A 19,196-nucleotide genomic window follows, 5' to 3' on the forward strand; every position below is an offset into this window, starting at 1 on the left:
GCTGGCCGCCCCTTGCTTTCCACGCTGGGGTTGCGGGGGTGGTCTTGGTTGTTGAGGAGGTTTTGGCACCAAGTACCCATCTCTCCTCCCCTTTTCACTCTCCCCTCCGACCCATTCTCTTCTCTAGCTCCTATATCAGTTCAGGGTCCCGTGTGTTATAATTACGTGTGTGTGAGCACAAAACAGTTTGCTGACGAGGGGGCTGGGTGTAGTAAGTTCCTGGCAGAGCAAAGTCTGATTATTTGGTCATCTTGCTGTCAAAAGAAAAAAAAAAGACAGAAAAGACAAGAGACCCCCCCCGCACCCCCTCCACCCCCACCCCCCATCATCACACCCTACACTCGCTCCGTTGGACTAATTCTATAGCTTTAACTCCAATTCTCAGTTGAATTGACATTCTTTGGGGCTATTCGGATGGTGGAACTGAATGTAATTTTAAGTGTATTTTATTTTTCTTCCATGGCTTTACAAAGAGTGGCAATGAAGACGAAATTAAACACCTACAACATGCAGTTGCTGCTGCTGCTTTTCTTGTTGTGGGACCCAGCCAGGTGAGACATTTATTTATTGTATTTGATTTTTTAAATTCAGGGTAACGGTGTGTTTCTTGAATGCTATCAATGCTGAGGTGGCCTTTGAGAAGCTGAAGTATTTTGAAGAGTCAGTTCTAATGAAAAAAGGTTGTATCAGGAAACTGAACTATGAAGTGGCAGAGGCTATAAAAGTTCACTGCTTCTTGTTTTTAGTGATAAAATACAAAAGTAATCAGAAACATTTTCTTAAAAAAAAGACAAGGAAAGAAAAGAAAATCTCCAAAGAAAAGACTTACCTTTTGAATGGCACATTCTTGCAAGGAATTGAAGTGTTAAGTTATATGCGTTTATAATAACACCAAGATTCAGTAAAATAGCCAACAGTTTTTCTTTAAGCTAAACAGAAAAGCACAAGCTAAAATGATTTGATTAACTTATTTTTTTCTTCCTTCCTTCTTTCTTTCTTTCATCTTTTTTTTAATGGTCTTGGCTCTTTTAGTCAACGTAGAAAACCCAAAGGATGTGTGAGTCTTTAACCTCTAGGTGGAGGTAGTATACAACTTCAAAATCACAAACAAAAAACAAAAGCTTGATTTATTAATCAACTTTTCATATTATTGATTTAGAGATCTTTTATTCCTAAAATGGTTACTGTCATAAATAGTACTTATTTTAAGCATGTAACTAATTTTGTTTTGCCTATGTTCTACAAACATGAAATTAATTCTTATTGCTTTCCGTAACATCATCTTAATTGTAGTCTTTTCTGATTTTTCTCATCACTGGGCATTTTTTATTTATGGTCTAAATTTAGGAAATGATTTTCAAAATATTAGAGGACTTAAAATATAAGAGTTATAAGAATGTTCATGTAACCATTCCTTTTAAAAATAATGTCTTTATTATATCTTTATTTCCCTTTTAATTTTTCATTTTCCTGTCCAAGTAATTGTCAAAGTATGAAAATACTTTCTAGAATTGAGAAGAAATCTCTTCATTAGGCTTATTTTTGATTGGAAAATAGCTCCTCATGTAACACCTTAATACTGAATTTAGAAAAAGAATATGACAGGTGATCAAATAACACTTTTCAGTGAAAACCTCTATGTGGAACTTTATGATTATCATAGTGATTGGTTTTAAAATTAGCTTAAGGTAATATAGAAACTTTTGGTGCTGGAGTTTTGATGAACTAATTTGCTTACATAATTTTTAAATGTTTATCTTTATATCAGTGTGTTAATATTTTCTCTGCCCTCAAGGTAATATTTGTTTGAAGTTGGTTACCAATTTTTTTAATGTATCATGACTATTTTTAGTTACTAGCTGTGTAATCATTTAAATGCAGATGGACTCTGTCAATGATACTTCATACAATACACCTTGATCAGAATGCAATCACGTATAATCTTTGATTTTAAAGGAGTGAACACACCATGGTCAATTATTAATCATTGACGATCTTCAGTGCTTAACCATATTTCCCTCTACTAGTTTTCTGTTCTATATTTGACCAGTAATGCTCATGCCAGTATTTTATTCTATTATATAAATGATTCTTTTTTTGGGCCAGTAATTTAAATCTCTGAATCATTCTAGGGGAAAAAAATGGCAGTGAAAAGGGACATTGTGTTTTATGCATCCAGTTCCTTCTGCACCAAATTGCTGGATGTCACAAAATCAGGTCTCTGGCTTTCTGATGGAGAAATAATGGAGGAAATCATGGTTTCTAACCCCATGCTGGCGATATTTTAAGACCATTTGTTCTTTCCACAAATTTATCACGCACAGACACAAAAGTAGCGAGGCATTTTAATCTTTAGGCAATCCCTATCGCTCTCCTCAGAGACCAGTCAGGAGGGGTACTCCTCCAAGGCTCTCTGCAGCCCTGTGTGTGTTCCTGTTCCTTTCAGACCCCACCTCCACTGCCTGGCTACAGTGGAGTCTGGAATACAGCCAGTGGAGTTTCCCTGATGTCTATATTGCACTTGGCCATTGGGTGGAGGTATACCCAAAGTAAGGAAATAATCTTGGTTTAAAAGAGAAAAATGACATACAGGAAAAAAAAAAAAAAGAAAAGAAAGGCATTTATTAGGAAGATAGAGAAATTTTCTGCCTCCAAGGAGGCGATTTATTTTCCAATTAATATTCAGAACACTGAGTATTATTTCAGGAGTCATTTTGGTTATTGTACCTTTCTTAATGCAGAATAACATTACTAATAGTGTCTGCATGTGATCATCTACAGTCATAATATATTCTAGGGGTTGGCTTTTAGAAAAAAAATGAATATTCCACACTGACTGCTCAGTGGTAGAAACCTGAAATAATTTTGACGTCAAACTTCCTGATAATCTTGTATTTAGCGTCCATTTTCAGCAACATGTTTATCTCCTCCACAGATATTCTGGTATTTATAGAAGTGATAAAAGGAGAAAATGGGTGGCCCTAATCTCTTAGAGAGACTTAAAATTCAAACCAAGGAAGAAGAGCATGTTGGCACTTGTACAACACACATATGTGTGTGTGTGTGTTTGTGTGTGTGTGTATATATATATCAGCTTGTAAAATTATCTGTCTAGGTTGGTGCTGGCTAACATCCAAGAAGATGAAGCTAAAAATAACATCACCATCTTTACAAGAATTCTAGACAGACTCCTGGATGGTTACGATAATCGGCTTAGACCAGGACTGGGAGGTAACAGTAGTTTTACTTTTTTTAAACTCTCATGAAATAATGCTTTAAAAAGTTAAGAGTAATATTCATAGTCTATTACATTTTATATATGAATTCATGTATTAAAAAACCATAAATAATAGAAAGGTATATGAAATAAACATTATCTGGGATTCCTTTTTATGCACGCACAATGTACTTAACATATTTTTTAAGACTGCCTAAAATCACAGAGAGCCCAGACTTCCTGCATGAAGAGTTCTTAAATTAGTTTATTTATAATAGCTAAGTTTTTCAAACTTAAAGTATATTAAAATGAAACGTTACTGGGCAGCTATTCTTGTGTAGTATCCTCACATTTTACAGATGCCTATTTTCACAGCAGTATAGCTATGAAGAATTGAGACGCATTAAAAAAAGTATCTGGGTTATAGTTCAACAAATACACAGTTTAGGATTCTATGATGGTGTTTCTTTACACATACATATGATATTTCTAAAATTAGCACTGGCTTGGCATTCTTGAAACTTGCAAAGATATTTTAGCTACACATTAGCTGTAGACCTAAATTTATTGGACTGTGGCACAGGTTGATTTTGAATTTAAATGTTAATTTTCAACTCAGAAAAACAAATCTGTTTTTATCCATAATGATAAAGGAAACAAGACTCGGCTAAAATGTTAATTTTTTTTAATATGTTAAGTTTTGACTATCCTCTAATTATCCTTAGCTAGGTGATACTAAGGCGATTAGGTGAAGGTAAAGTAGGTGTGTAATTCCTAAAGGAATCAAATATTTGATTTGATGCCTAAAGGCATCAAAATATTGTTACCCATCATTTATAAATGAGATATATATCTCCATACACACATTTATCACCTGTATGTTAAACTTACTTGGATGTTTAGTTTAACCATTAATTAAAAATTAAGAAAAAATAGTTGAACAGTTGATACTAATCGAAGATTTATATAGGTCGCCAGGTTATTACTGGTAACTTTGTAATATGAAATTGCTTATAAAGATGTGCATTGACTAAATGCCTAGATGTTTATATACATACTTTCTTTGAAAAATGTAGGTGTTGGTTAATTCTATGTATATTTGCCAGTGTATGGTTTGGAGTGTCTAGGAGACCGAAAAAGTCAGAAAAGACCCAACTTATTAATAAGATGCCATTTAATGCTGTGAGTTTTTACTGGAATCCCTGTGAGGTGTATCTCACTTTAAGAGAAGTACAGGGAAGAATAATATTCGGAAATATGGCCCACTGTATCATTCAGATCAAAGTCAGTTGTTTAATATACACTTAGTTTTCTAAAAGGAAAAACTAAAAGGAAAATAATATTTCTAATGAGCATGAATATAAGGAATCAGTCTCTGTGTTAGCATATGACAGTGAGCTTTTGCCAGACTCATACTGTAGAGGTAAGCCCAGCATAAATCTGTCATAATTCATGATGGTGGTTTAAGAGGTAGATTGCCCGAAGGCAGATATTTTTCCTAAGTCATAGATTTTATTTTTTTTTAAATAAATAATGTGCTGTCAAAAATCTTAATATTTGAGCTAGACCTTGGGTTTTGTGTCTGTGAGTTTTTAGGGGAAATATCTACACTGTGGGTGTGAAGCTGGGGAGTAGAAACTACCTGTTTCAGGACGTGGGTCTTGCCATTTAGCTCTTCGTATTTCTTTTGTAATGTCTCTTACATTCTTTTTTTACTTCTACTGTCACCACTCAAATATGGATCCTTGTCACTATATTACTTGGGTTAAGTGTCTCTTCTCTTGTCTAGTGTCTTCCTTCCCCAATCCTTCTCTGATGTTGGACATATGCTAATATTTCCCAATCAGATTAGTTTTCTTTTATTCTTACAATGCTTTCCACATATCCCTCACTTTTCTTGATCATATACCTTCAGGGGCTCCCCTTTGCCTTCAGCAGGTGGCAGGAATAGAAGAAGGTAGTAGAAGGAATATAGGCCTTGGAGGCAGATAGGTCTAGGTGGAATTTCAATTCCATCCACACACAAAGCTGTGCCTTGGCCAGATAATCTCTGTTTCCTTTCATTTAAAATGGCCGTGGTCTATCTACCTTTCTGCATTACAGGGTTGTTGAAAGGATTATATAAACAAAAAGTGTATACAGGCCTGGTGCCACATAGTAGCAATTCAACAAAGGTCTAGTTCTTCCCTCCTCCCTTAGATTCCTAATGTGCCAGTCAAGTTTTTCTACATTCTATTTCTTGGGCTTCATTTTTATTTTGCCTCCCTCTCATCCTCTACTTCAAATGCATTTGTTCACTTTCTCTTGATAATCCATCCCTATCTGCTCCCTTGGCCTTTGGTCCTGTTATTTCCTCTCACTGGAAGAATTTTTCTCATCCTCTTTGATGATCGAAACCTTTCCTTTTCTATAAAGACCACCTCAACACCTCCAGTAAAGATCTTTCTTAATTGAAGCACCCAGATTCAGTTTTCTCTCTGTTGAATTTCTTCAGCCGTTGTGGGCTCTGTGTCTCATTTGGAACTTGTTATGTGCTAGCTTGGATTATTTATTACCTTTTTGTGTGTCTCCTGTTACCTTAACAAGATTGTAAGCTCATTGAGGCAGGATATTGTATCATAAATCCTCAATGCTCTCAGCAACTAAATGTTGATTTGCATATTGTGGCTATCAAATAAATGTTGATTGCTTGATTAACTTTTCTATGACCAGTTAATCATCTATAAAATGGGGCTACTCCTGTTTAGCTGACCTTTTAGTTAGAAGTGTTGAGGTGTTATGTCGGGCATCATGCTGCAGGATGATAGTGTGGCTTAGTAAAGACCTACCTAATTTTAGATTGTGAAGATTTAGGTAAAATCCCAGCTCTGGTACTGAGGAGTCCTATGACTTTTAAATACTCAGCCTCTCTGGGTCCACATCTGTCATTGATAAAGTGTGGTTACTCATACTATTCTTAAAGTATCTGATGAATATGAAATACAGTGGTATATGCAAAGAATTTAGCACAGTGACTGGCATATAGTAGAGAGTTAATAAATAACAAAACCTAAAGGACTTTCAAATACTCTCTAAATGTACTGTTGTAAATTTAAATTATTAGGATTACTTCTGTACCCCAAATTCTTAGCCTACATGTTCATATGTCATTTCAAATAGAAAGTCCAAGGAAATTATTTGCATCATTATGTACCAGAAACTAGTAAGAAGGAAAAAATGGGTTTCACTCAATTTTAATATATCAAGCTGAACATCTCTATTGATGAAAAATCTGGGTAATTAATCTCAATTATTATTTTCTTTCCCTTATAACTTTAATATAAATGAGTATATAGGAAAGAACAATCAGTTTTGGACTATGAGTTAGAAAAACTTCTTTTCACTTGGCTCTACCACTTACTAGATTTTACCCTTGCCAAGTTACTTAGGCATTCTGCCCCTTGATATTTTCTTTGGGAAAATGGCAATAATGGTATTTTATCTTGAAAGAAGGAGGGTAAATTGAGATTCATATATATGATGAGGATTATACAATACACTGAGTGATAAAATTTTAAGATATTTTATGACTAATAATAGTCTCTTACATCATGCCACTCAAGAGCTCAGAATTCTGCAATCATTTCTACTTCATTCAGAATAAAAATCAGGTTTCTTGTGGTGGTCTCCAAGGCCCTATATGATCTGTTTCCTTATTCTTTCTTTGACCTCACCTCACACAACTCACCTTCTTGCTTACACTGCTGCAGTCACATTGGCTTCCTCTCTCTTCTTTGAACGCACCAGGATACTCCTTAGAGCGTTTCCCCTGGCTCTTCCCTCTTCCCTGCATAGCCTTTGATCTCACCTTCTCAACGAGGCCTACCCTGACCAACCAAATAAATACTATAACCTGTCTGCCTCTTAATAATTCTGATCCCACTTACACAGCTTCCTTTTTTCCCTTTTTTTCTTAATACTTATTATCCTTTAATATCTAAGATAATTTATTTCCTTATCACTATTATGTCAATTGCTTATTTTTGTCTCTTTTGCTAGAATGTAGGCTCATTGAAGTCAGGGATTTGTGTCTGTTTTGTTGCTCGATTCACTGATACATCATTTATCCCAAGCATCTAGAACAATACCTGGCATATAGTAAGCACTCATATATTTCTGGATTGAATTTTAATTTTATTCCTTTGTTTTATTTTATTTTTACTGTGCTATCATGAAAAGAATTGACTGTAGAACTTACCTAATCCTTAAATTAGTGGAGCAGTTATCTTTTAATTAACACACTGGCCTTCCACTATTAGCATCAGCATATTTTAAGCTGACATCTTGGTGAATTAGAGCTATTATTACACCAGTTACTCAAACCCTGACTTAATGGTTAGCTGTGATTCTGCCCTGAGCGGTGTGATTTTTGGGTGATTCATTTATCCCATCTGTGATAAATAAAATATGATCTGTTTCCTTATTCTGTAAGGATTAAGTACAGTACAGTAAATTAAATTTACTCATCTGTGGAATGGCAGGAGAGGATCTACTTATTCTATTTATATCTCACAAGGATATGATGTGGTTAAAGTAAATTAACATTCTCGAGAGAGCATAATGTGACATACAATTGATGAGCGTTAGTATTGTCAAGAATATGAAGAGAATTCTTCCAGAAGAACATCTTGGGAGGTAGTGTCCTTTGAAAATATGCCATGAAAATACTGGTAGGTCTTGTACATTGGGTAGGCTTCCTTCTTTGTGAGCCTGGAAATTTGAGGTGGGCTTGCCTTGATATCTACCAAGACCATGCATTTAGATTAGCTAGAACTAATAACTGAATTAATTTTTCCTCTTGTCTTCATTTTAGCCATTAGAGCTAACAACTTGGAGTATCACACATGGATTTTTACATTCCGTAAGAGGCTTTCAAAATGTTAACTGAATAAAAAGAGCAGCATTTGTTTTTTGGACCAATTTTATGGGGTCATTGGAGAAATGAATGTGTAGACAGGCCTCATACATTTATGACAGCTAACATCCACAGTGCTCAACAGTGACAACTATTAGAAATGACAAGGCTTGGTATCTAAATTATAGATTCAATCTGGAAAATCTAGATTGAGTACCATGCTTAACTGCATTTTGAAAAGCTGTTTCGAGGAGGATGTCCAGATAGATTTTTTTTTCCTTCCATGCTCTTGTTTTATACTCTGAAACCTTGAGGAAACTTTATGCTTAAAGCCATGAAAAATACGATGTCAGATCATAGGCTTAGGGTCTGAGGGTCAGTTTCCAACTTCACTCTTGGATGTTTACCTTCAGGCTGTAGAGAGATGGATGACAACACGTTTCTATGAATGTTACTACTCTCAAATTTACAAAAACAAAATACAGTCTATTCAGTAGGAAAAATTAATATAGAAAAATCTGATCTCTTCCAGAACCTAAGAGGAATTCTGATCTCAAAATAGCATCATATTACCTTATAAAGTAATGCTTAAGATCATCGCCTCTGGATACCAACACCTTTGGGTTTGAATTCCGTTGCCACCATATGATAACTACAAAACTTTCAGCATGCTCCTCAATCTCTCCTTGCTTTGGTTTATTTTATTTGTAAAATGGGAGTAAAAATATGGGACTTATTGGTTTGTTGGGTATTTAATTTTTTTTTTTTGACATTCAAATCCTTTGGACAGTATATGGCAAGCAGAGTAGGAACTCAATACATGTAAGTGTTATTGCTCCTGCTATTGCAATAGAATGCAATAGAGAGCATCAGCCAGTGTTTCACTTATTGTATAAAAGCTAAGACTTCTTAAAAAATGATAAATTTATAGTACACATAACCCAGTCTTATTTTATTTTTTAAAAGATTTATTTATTTATTTGAGATAGAGGGAGAAAGAGAGAGAGTGAGAGAGAGAGAGAGAAGGAGCACGGGGAAGGGGCAGAGGAAGAGGGAGAGAGAGAAACTTAAGCAGAGCCCATGCTGAGCGGGGAGCCCGACTCTGGGCTCCATCTCAGGACCCTGAGATTACGACCTGAGCTGAAACCAAGAGTGGGACGCTTAACCGACTGCACCACCCAGGGGCCCCCACATAACCCAGTTTTAAAGAAAGGAGAAGTTGTAATATTTCTTATGTCATTAGGTTCATTTTGTAGACACACCTTTGTATATGTACAGAATCTCTGGAAACAAAGCCAGTCACCAAAGAAGTATGACATATGTGTTGCTCTTTATAATTATTATCATGACATGTAATAATTTGGCATCATCAATTCATGGTAATAAATTTGCCTACAGGAGAAAAGATATAGTTACAGAATAAAACCTTATTATATGACATTAATGATGATTTTAGGGACATACAACCGAAAGCGTGTTCATCAACCTTACCTGGGATTGGGCTAGGTCCTTGAATGGCAAAAACTCTGGTCTTGCAGCCACAAAGTATGTGCCTGATGCTTGACAGCATCTTTTGAGGTGATGGGTGTTGGAGGCATTGGGACTAAAAGAACGTACAAAGAATAGTCAGAAATGTCTACATAGAATTGGAAGTGAGGAGGAGGGGAAAAATGGGTTGCAAGATGAGCCCGAAAAGAGACCTTGAGTGTTAAGAAGTTCTGGTCTCAAATGGAGGCAGGATAAACTCCAGGACTGGGGCCTCCCCTTCTCTGTAAAGCTGTGATATTTGGCATTCTGCTCCTCTTTCAGCAGCTGTGGTTGGGGCTGACGTTCCCCAAGAGGCCTGAGGCAGCTGAGAATATGGTCTCCCTCCCCTGTCTGACTCAGCCTTCTGGGGTTCCCTGCAGTGTCTGGAGTAGGATAACCTTCAGAATAAGCTCTAGTAGGGGAGAGAAGATTTCAGAGCCTTTTCTGCTCTCAGCCACCATCTAGTCCACCCACTTGAGTTTGCCCAAAGGTCCCAGGGAACGCTGCATTTGATTATTTCGTGAGCGAGGAAATGGAGATCAGCTGGGGAGATTTCACCCAAGTATGCAAAAGAGCTTTTGATACAAGTGTAAAGGACCATTATCATTTGTCATTTCCTGTCTATTTAAAATGATTTTGTGGGAGGCACAAAAGAAAAAGCAGAAAGGTACTGGCTGCCTGAAGTGGGGAGCTTTGGGGAGGCTGGAAAACCCTGGGTCTGACCTCCAAAAATCCGTTCCTTCGGTTTTGTCTGGGACCTGTTGTACTACTCTCCCTCTGGCATGGAAGTAATATGGGCTTCATCACAGTGCGTGCTCGCTTAAACTGGAAGCATGGGAATGTTAGGTACAGTTTTCTGGATTCTTTTACTATTTTGACGCAAGACTAAAGAAAGTGTTAGCGTTTCTGCACACCCTCTCTAACGCTGTGTTGTTTGTTCACTCCCCGTCAGATGATGGCAGTAAGGCAGGCTTCTTCAGAAATGGTTAGATTGAGGTAGTTTTGCAGAATTCTTTCTCAGTTTGTTGTTTGAAAGGTACATAGCTTGTGATTTATTTTATAGGAAAGGCAGACTGTACACATGGTAGCAAGGGTATGCATTAGATTAGATGGTGGCACTTTCTTCCCAAATAGCATCTCTCCAGCAAAATTCAGGGTGACATCATTGAAATGCATGACCAAAAGAAAACTACTTGGGTTTTCATAAACTAATGCTAATGCTTTGTTTTTACCTTAAAACATACTTGGTTAGCCATTTTTTCTTTCAACCATTGCTGCTAGAAAAGCATCGCCCTCAGTCATGATTCTGAGGGATTATTATTTTTGCTTTTTCAGGCACAAGCATGCCTCACTCACTGCATTTGCTGGCTAACATTTAAGCTCAGGTGCAATCAGCGTTTCTCTTTTTACCCCCTTAACACAGTGGATAAATTGGACCATAGGCATGACCGATCCATTTGTTTTAGTGTTATTTTTTGATTGCTACAGCTCAATCATATTGTAGAAATCTATATTGGTAGTGGAGATGGCCAAGTGAACAGCTTGGCCAGTCAGCAATTCATTACTTTTCAATGCGTTAACATGGAAAGAGTCAAATTAAATTATTCTAGTAATCTGTTTCTTAACACATGTCTATTGAAGGCTTATGATGTGCCAGACATTCTGCAGAATATAAAGATGTACAGGGTGTGGTATTGGTCTCTGGTGGTTGAAGTCCCTCAGAGGACAGATAAGGTAGATACACTATGATTCTCAAAATAACTTGAAATATTACAACATGTGTTCCATTATGAGAACATGCTATTGAAGTTTAGAGAAGTAAGGATGCATTTTTCTTGTACTATATAACCGTTCTGTATCTATAATCATGTTTCATGCATTCGACTATTTCTTATTAAGGGCCAAGTATTTGCTGAGTCTTATTTTAAATGCTGGAAATATTTTGATGAATAAGACCCAGACTTTGCAGAAATTCATGTCACACCATATTTTGGTTCTTTCTGCCTTTCAGGTGTCCTAGATACTGGTTTCTTCTTTCCCTCCTTAATTAAAAATACCATATAACCACTCTATGTTTTTTTTATTGAACATTATTGATGTCTTTTCTCATAACGGGAAGAGTGATTTTTGGTATACTTACTGTCAGGCTGAAAATTTAGTCTGTAGAGGAGTATAATAACATCCAGAGAGCATGTCTTTTGGGGTCTGTGGCAGAGGCGTTGAGGTTATTTATGTTAAGATTAGCATTCTCAGAAGTAGTAAGGTAAGTGTTAATTCCAGTTGAAACTTCTAGACATTTCTCAGTTCTCTTTTTAAAGAAAACTTGTTTGGCCTTATTTTAATTTCTTTTGAGCTAGAGATGAGTTAAATAATAACTAGACATTCCTTGTGAAATAAAACAAATAAATTACATGATATGTAATGTAATGAGTATTAAGTTTATTTCTTTTGAATTTTTAATGGTCTTGACACCATACAGAATTCTGAAAACTTGTTTTTAACTTGAAATACCTCATTACTTGAGGTACAGATCTTATCATTTAAAAGTAATGTATAAGAATAACATTAATGTTTAAATCTAAACATATTTCATATAGAAGTTCATCATATCAGAGATATCACTTATGATGAGATATAAATTCTCAAATTCTCCATAGTTGTTTGCATTTTAAGAAAGTTCGATTGAGCAGTAGTTTTGATATCTTTGTATGTTTTTATTATACCTTTTCAAAAAAATTAAAAACTAGTATATAGAAAATATGAGTCCCTTTCCATCTTAGTTTGACGTAAGTTATGTTGTCAATTTTTATTTTTTTATCTTTCTTATGTGCCTTCTTGTTTATTTCAATATTTAAAACATGTTAAAACAGAAGTTTTCACATAAAATTAAAAAAATAGTATTCCATTATAAGAGCATTATTTTAAAAAGTATCTTTATTAGCATTCAGAATGTTAGTTTTTTTTAGGGGAATGAATGCAAAATGTAGCACAAAGATTGTTACAGGAGCATGTGTGGTGACATTCTTTCTGCATAAATGTATTTCAGTATTCTTGGAGGATATGTTTAGTTAGGACATTGTTAATTTGATTTAAAACACAATGAAAGAAAACGTATGGCTCTTCTTCTGATATAGTACCCACAGGAAAAATATATGTCAAAAAGAAGATACTGCTATTTCAAATATTTTTATGGCAATGGTTAGTAAATTGTAACAGATTTTAGGGGTATTTCAGGAATATGATATAATGAGTAGTACAATTGGATTTTGTGTCTGAAAAGAAAAGTCTTTGGGTCACAAGATTAAAGAAGGTTGAAGAGAGGATAAAAATTATAAATGTTTTTTCATAGCGTTCCCAAACCTGTATTTAGACTATGTTTTGTGGGGATACCTATGGTATTTTTGTAAGTATTAGGGAGACATTTGACTTTTATTAAAAAAGTAAGAAGATTGGGTGCTTTTAGAATGGTATGTGTTAAAAGCTTTCCAAGACAGAAAAGATCTCCAGACTTGAATTGGAGGAGTGATTTGGAGAGGAAGAGGAATGTCATGGGGGACTTTTAGAAAAGGATGAAAAAAAAATAAAAAAGAGAGAGGTCCACTTTACCTCTAATTACTCATAAGAAGATTTTAGCTTTTGAAGCAGAAGATGCCGAGGTACTACTTAGATATTTGGGTTGGAGAGTCCAAATGTAGTCAGTTATATGAACTCTTTAGAAGCCTTTATGATAGAAATTAAGCAAATCAGCCATAGTCAGAAAATTAGGGTAAATGGAACAAATTCATTTTTGTTACCACGATTACATAAACTCTCCAGTTTCTCAGGAAAGGAAACAGTGGGCTAAAATGCCAGCCAGATTTACATGGAAGATTAAAGTTTGGATACCAAGAGAGAGGGAGGCTTAATTAAAAGAAAATGGAATCGCAAGGCTGGAGTTCAGGTCGGGTAGAGGGGAATATGGGAGGGTAGATTTAATTAGTTATCTAGGGCATGTAAGAGGATAATCATCGAAGCAAAAAATGTGAGGCTGGCTGATGGTTGTGCTTTGTAGAATAGCATAAGAATTGTCCAACAGATATCGGAGGAAGAGAAACTGTAGACCCTTAAGAGAATAAGTGGGGTGGCTTGAGGTGATGAAAATGTCATAAAGGAATGGGAGTGAATATAGAGCCATTTTAAAGGAAGTCGTCATTGGAGCATTCCTGGGAGAACAGTAAGTCTCTTGACAACTAAAATTAAAACTAAGTATCCTTTCATCGTCTTGAGTAGCTTCTGCCTTAATAATGATAACAGAATTGAGGATCAAAGATAACTAACTAGAAACTATATATAGAACCACATGATTAGTGGTGCTTATATTAAAGTATGTCGGCATTTAAAATAGATTAAATGTAAAAAAAATGACTCATTATTCTTAAAACATACAAAATCGAGTAATAGTGTCTGAATTCTTAAAGGACCAGGAAGATAAAGTAGCGAGGAGAGTATTTCTGTAGCAGAAGTCTTTTCAACTTCCCTTCTTTCAAGGTTCCCAGATAATCTGAAGGGCTCTTGAAGGTGTTTTTGGCTGCCACCAAACTGATGGTATGACTCATAACTTCAGTGGGTAGGGTGGGTCATTTAGGATTTACATTATTATCTGTGAAATACGGGGCTGTTGGAAAGTCCCATGGGACCCAGCTGCTGACTCAGATTTATACATTTAGATGCAGTTCTGCTTGTTACACTGGTGTTGCCTGCCTTTGTCACTCTCCTTTGACTGCTGCCACACCCAATCTAGATGTTGTCATTTTTGGTGACAGCTTCTAATATAGGCATCTTACTCTCAGACATCCGATTGCCACCAGGTGCCGAAAGCCGTTGCAGGTCCTGCCTTGTAACAGCTGGGGGGTTAAGCAAAACCTACCGGCAGATAAGGAAAGTGGGCAGGTGCATGTTTAAGTGAGTGGATATGAAAGTTAGTGGGGTGGAAAGCACATGTCTCCTCAAATCCTTTCCTTTTAGGGAACTGTGTTGTCATCTGTCACTTCTATAATTTTCCCCACCTGGTCGGAGAGGGTGGTATAACACTTTACCTACTTCTGTTTGAAGACATTAGAAGAGGATATAGTAATGCCAAGTGGCTTTTTATAGTGCAAATTTGATGCCAGTTGGAAATATAGGAGAGAGCAAGCCTTGGAATAAAACAACAAAATATAGGTGAAAGAATATTATCATAGCCTATATCCGTTAGGGATGTGTTTGTCAGAAGCTAACAGAAAAACCTATCGACAGTGACTTCAATGGGGGTCAGTTTTTCTCGTAAAAAAAGGTCCGTAGGTAGGTGGCTTCAAGTGAAGACTGAGCTTTTAAGTGATGGCACAAAAATTTCAGGAACCCAGACTGTTTTTATTTTTCCACTACCTCTTCCTTAGCATTGGCTTCTGTCCTTATGCTGTCACCTCATGATCCTGAGGTGGCTGCTGCAGCTCCAGCTATCATGTCCACGGTAAAGCCTGGAATATAAGGAAGGGATGGCACTAGCTCTGTTAGTTCCTTTCATTAGAAAAATAAACCTTCCCAGCTCTTGCAGCTGATTTCCACTTTTAACTCAGCTATTTCAAGCTAGGAGAGCATCTGGGAAAATTGGAGATCTATTAGAAAGAAGGAAGATGCGTTTGATATTCAGTAGGCTTCTAGCAATGCCTGTCACATCTACTGATGCTAATAGAAAAATTACTTAATCTCTTTGTGTCAATTTCCTGCTCTGTAAAATGGAAAATATCAGTTCCAATGGTTAGTTGATTTATCCGAAGTACTTGAAACTTTAATTTGCATATGAATAACCTGGATAGTGATTGTCAAAATGCAGATTTTGATTCTGTCTGTGACTGTGGAGCTCAAGATGCTGCCTTTGTAACAAGCCCCCAGGTGATACCAGTGCTGCTGGTCCTTGGGCTACACTTTGAGTAGCCAGGAAGTACTCAGCTAAGGCTACCATGTTGTACAACCTTCAGGGGCCTCCATAAAGAATATAATGCAATGGAGAGGTTCTTTGAGTGCTCACTAAATGCTGTTGTTGTTGTTGTTGTTATTATTATTATTACTACTACTACTATTATTAGTCATGGTTTACTCTGACAATTAGGAATTCATAATTTCTGTTTCTAAAGGTTGTGGTAGTAAACCTTATTTTGATCAGAGCATAATCACAGACATATTTATTCCTTATGATATGCTTTTACAACATTGCTAGTAAATATTAGATTGACCATTAATTCCTTTGAATATGCTGCATAATATTAAATATAATTTCTTTATTTAGTTATCAGTATGCTATAATTCTACCATATTCTGTAAATAAGAACATATCCCTGTAAAATTGAAAACACTAATCTCTGACAATGCCATGGAGGTATTTGAACTCTGCTTAATTAAAATATGTTGGATATTGTAGCTCTTACTAGTTGTGGCAAAAATAATATTGACATGAAGGTTGTAAACTAAACTAGTATAAATAATTGATTATAAAAAACGAATTTAATCCTTAAATATAGTATTGTGGTAAATAAAATTTTGTCACGTGTGTTATCTCCAGGGTAGAAAAATAATAGAACTCTCTTCTTGTTGTATTTTCTATTTAAGATGCTTCAAAGTTTTCTTTTTGGACAGATAAAAAATGTGATTTCCTTTAAAACATATTATACCTGGTTTGTATTTGAGTACCTGCCAGAGACCAGATTATAAGTCTGGAGGATCCTAAATTCTTAAATAACTGATTCTATTTTAATTTTAAAAGACACTGGGTGGCTCAGTCGGTTAAGCGTCCGCCTTCGGCTCAGGTCATGATCCCAGGGTTGTGGGATCGAGTGCCACATTGCGCTCCTTGCTCAACGGGGAGCCTGCTTCTCCCTCTGCCCGCCGCTCCTCCTGCTTATGCTCTCTCTCACTCGCTCACTCTCGCTCTTGCTCTCTCTCTGGCAAATAAATAAAAGTCTTTAAAAAAGTAAAATAAAATAAAATAAAAGACACTATGAGGGAAAGGGCCTTTGCTATGATCAGAAGAGGCTGTGATGGCAAAGCAGTGTATAAAAGCATGAAAACCACTATTTATATACGAAAAACCCCTTTGTTTTTATAAAAGCTCTATGACCTTGAGCAAGCTTGTTAGTATTTCAGTGCCTCAGTTTCTAAAACACGAAGAGGAGGAGATGTAGCTAAGGCCTGCGATGTTCCTTCCATCTAAAATTTCTCTCCTCTTTTGTGGCTTGTTTCAAGGCAAATAGAGTAGAAAATAAGGTTCTTGGAATAGAAATCTAAAACCAATTTTTTCTTCATTGTAGAGAGATAGAGTATGGGCCTGAATACAAGCAAGCAGAATAAGGCGGCTAACCCTCTAAAGTCTGGCCTGCCAAGGAAAGTACAAAGGCTGTTTGGTCTTCCAACTGCCAGCAATTAGAGGAGTTTGTACAAAACTAGGTAGTTCCAGTGCCTGAAAATTTCAATTAGGAGCTTCTCTTAAAGCTGAGTAAGGTTTGATTAGGAAGTGATTGGTACAGTGAGGTAATGATAAATGTACAAAATTACATGACCAGTATCAGGGTTTATGTTCCTAAACATTGTTCTACACTCTTGGTGTAGGTGATGTGAATGGCAGCATCTCTTCAAAGCTTACCCTCTGTGACTTCTCCACTCTGTTTGATATTATAGATCTACCCCCTCTTGAAACTCACTCCTGTTAGCTGGGTCTTGGTCTTTTCCCCCTTCTTTATCTGTCTCATTCTTTGGTTTCTCTTTATCTTCTCTCTTCTTAACTGTGCTCCCCCAGGTTCTGTACTTTCAGCACTTACCGCTTATCACCTTAATGATTTTCTCAGAACAATCTCATTCAATTCCTTATCCTCAAATATTGACCCATATGTAGACTAGCTCTGGTTCTGAAGCTGTTTTCTGACGTGAATTTGCTTATTGTTGTCCAGATGAACTCCCTTCTATGACCACCCACGGCTTTCAGGAATAAGTCCAGAGCACTTAAGATAGTCTCTCCGGACTCTGGCCTCTGCTCACTTTTCTCTCCTCGTTTCTCGCTCCTAATCACTACCTTTCACCAGGTGGTTTAGATCAACTGTCCTTGTTTCAGTTTTTATTTTTATAATGCATTTGGCTTTCTCTAGCCTTTGCACAGGTTTTTGCTTCTATTGGGGATATACATTATCCTTTCTTCAGGTTCTAGCTTAGACGTGACTACTTTCTAGCCACCTTACAGGACTGTCACCCTTACACCCACACACACAAACACACACCTCTGTGGAACAAGTCATCCATTACTACATTTGGCATAACATGAGTGTGGTGTTTTGTAACTCTGTGTTCCATCTATTGGAATCTAAGATCTCTACAGGCAGAGATTTGTGACTCCTTGTCTCTTGTTCTAGCCCCAGTACCACGTGTAAGAGGTAGGTAGTAATCGTAATACCTGTTGAATAGATGACAAACTAATGATGAACTGTATCCTTTCATAGATGGATTTCTTAAATTTCCAGAGACTAAATTCATAATTTTATTACCTAAAACTGCTTTTCATCCTGTGGTTCCTAATGGAGTCCGTATTTGTCAATCCATAAGGGCTAAAAATCTATTGAGAAAAGTTTTTCAAATTCTCCTTTACTTTTTTCCAGTCTCCTGACTCTAATTCTGCTGTCCTCTAATGCACAGATAACAACCAATTGATTGGCTTGTTTTTTGGTTTAAAACAAATAATTAACGCATTTAGAAATCAGGACATTTCCAATAAAAAATGTGGATTTCTATCTTCTCTTTTAAAAATTGCTGATCTGGTGAACACAGGCTGAAACTGATGATAGAAATTGAAATAGAAATTGAATTGATGATAGCAGTTGAAACTAAGTAACAGTTTTCTAAAGGGAGGAGGTATGTCCTTCACATTTAGCCAGAGATCTCATTTAGTTCACGTCATTCAGTCAGGTTACCTGCTTGGCCAGTGAATAATGTGCTGCCCCCTCCAACCAAACACTTGCATGTGAAAAGCCCTATCCTATTTTCTATATTGCCAGATTTTTATTTTTTAGTTAAATTTGATTATATAATTCTTTTGCTCAACAGTCTTCAATGATTTTCCTTTTTCTCACTTTCCAGAACACAGTCTCCAGTCTGTATAACAGAAATCAGAATTAAAGGGACCCAAACTCTATTACTCCCTTGGGCAGTTCAAATAAAAGAATGAGTTGAATTATAGAGACCAGACCTGAGGCACGGATATGCCTTGTGCGAAGGTGGCTGAGTTTTATCTGACTATTACCATATAAGTGTTTGAGATAAGAGTTGCCAGATATTCCAATTATTTTTCAAAAGTGGAAATACCAGTTTTTATGAGAAGTTTCTTAATTTTTAAAGGCCAACCAATTCTAATTTAAATCAAAACAAACAAAATCTTGTGCATCCCGAACAAAATACACCTGAGTATTATTAGTTTACAGCTTCGGGGCCTAAGCCAAGATATTTTATAAAGGTTATGAAGGAATCAATTGGGGAACTTGTTAAATACAAATTTAACCAATC

At 36.2% G+C, this 19,196-nt stretch overlaps 1 protein-coding gene across 3 annotated transcripts in view; it reads left to right on the forward strand.

Moving 5' to 3' along the window:
- Positions 1–480: 480 nt before the first annotated feature.
- Positions 481–19,196, forward strand: part of GABRA2 (gamma-aminobutyric acid type A receptor subunit alpha2) — a 118,099-nt gene continuing 99,383 nt past the window's right edge. For all 3 annotated transcript variants that reach the window (XM_044912724.1, XM_044912723.1, XM_044912725.1), the window contains exons 1-2: positions 481–551; positions 3,116–3,231. In XM_044912724.1, coding sequence (XP_044768659.1) covers positions 481–551; positions 3,116–3,231 — 187 coding nt within the window. The remainder of the gene's footprint in view (positions 552–3,115; positions 3,232–19,196) is intronic.

Source organism: Neomonachus schauinslandi, chromosome 2 (assembly GCF_002201575.2).
Source record: "Neomonachus schauinslandi chromosome 2, ASM220157v2, whole genome shotgun sequence".
NCBI classification, from domain to species: Eukaryota; Metazoa; Chordata; class Mammalia; order Carnivora; family Phocidae; genus Neomonachus; species Neomonachus schauinslandi.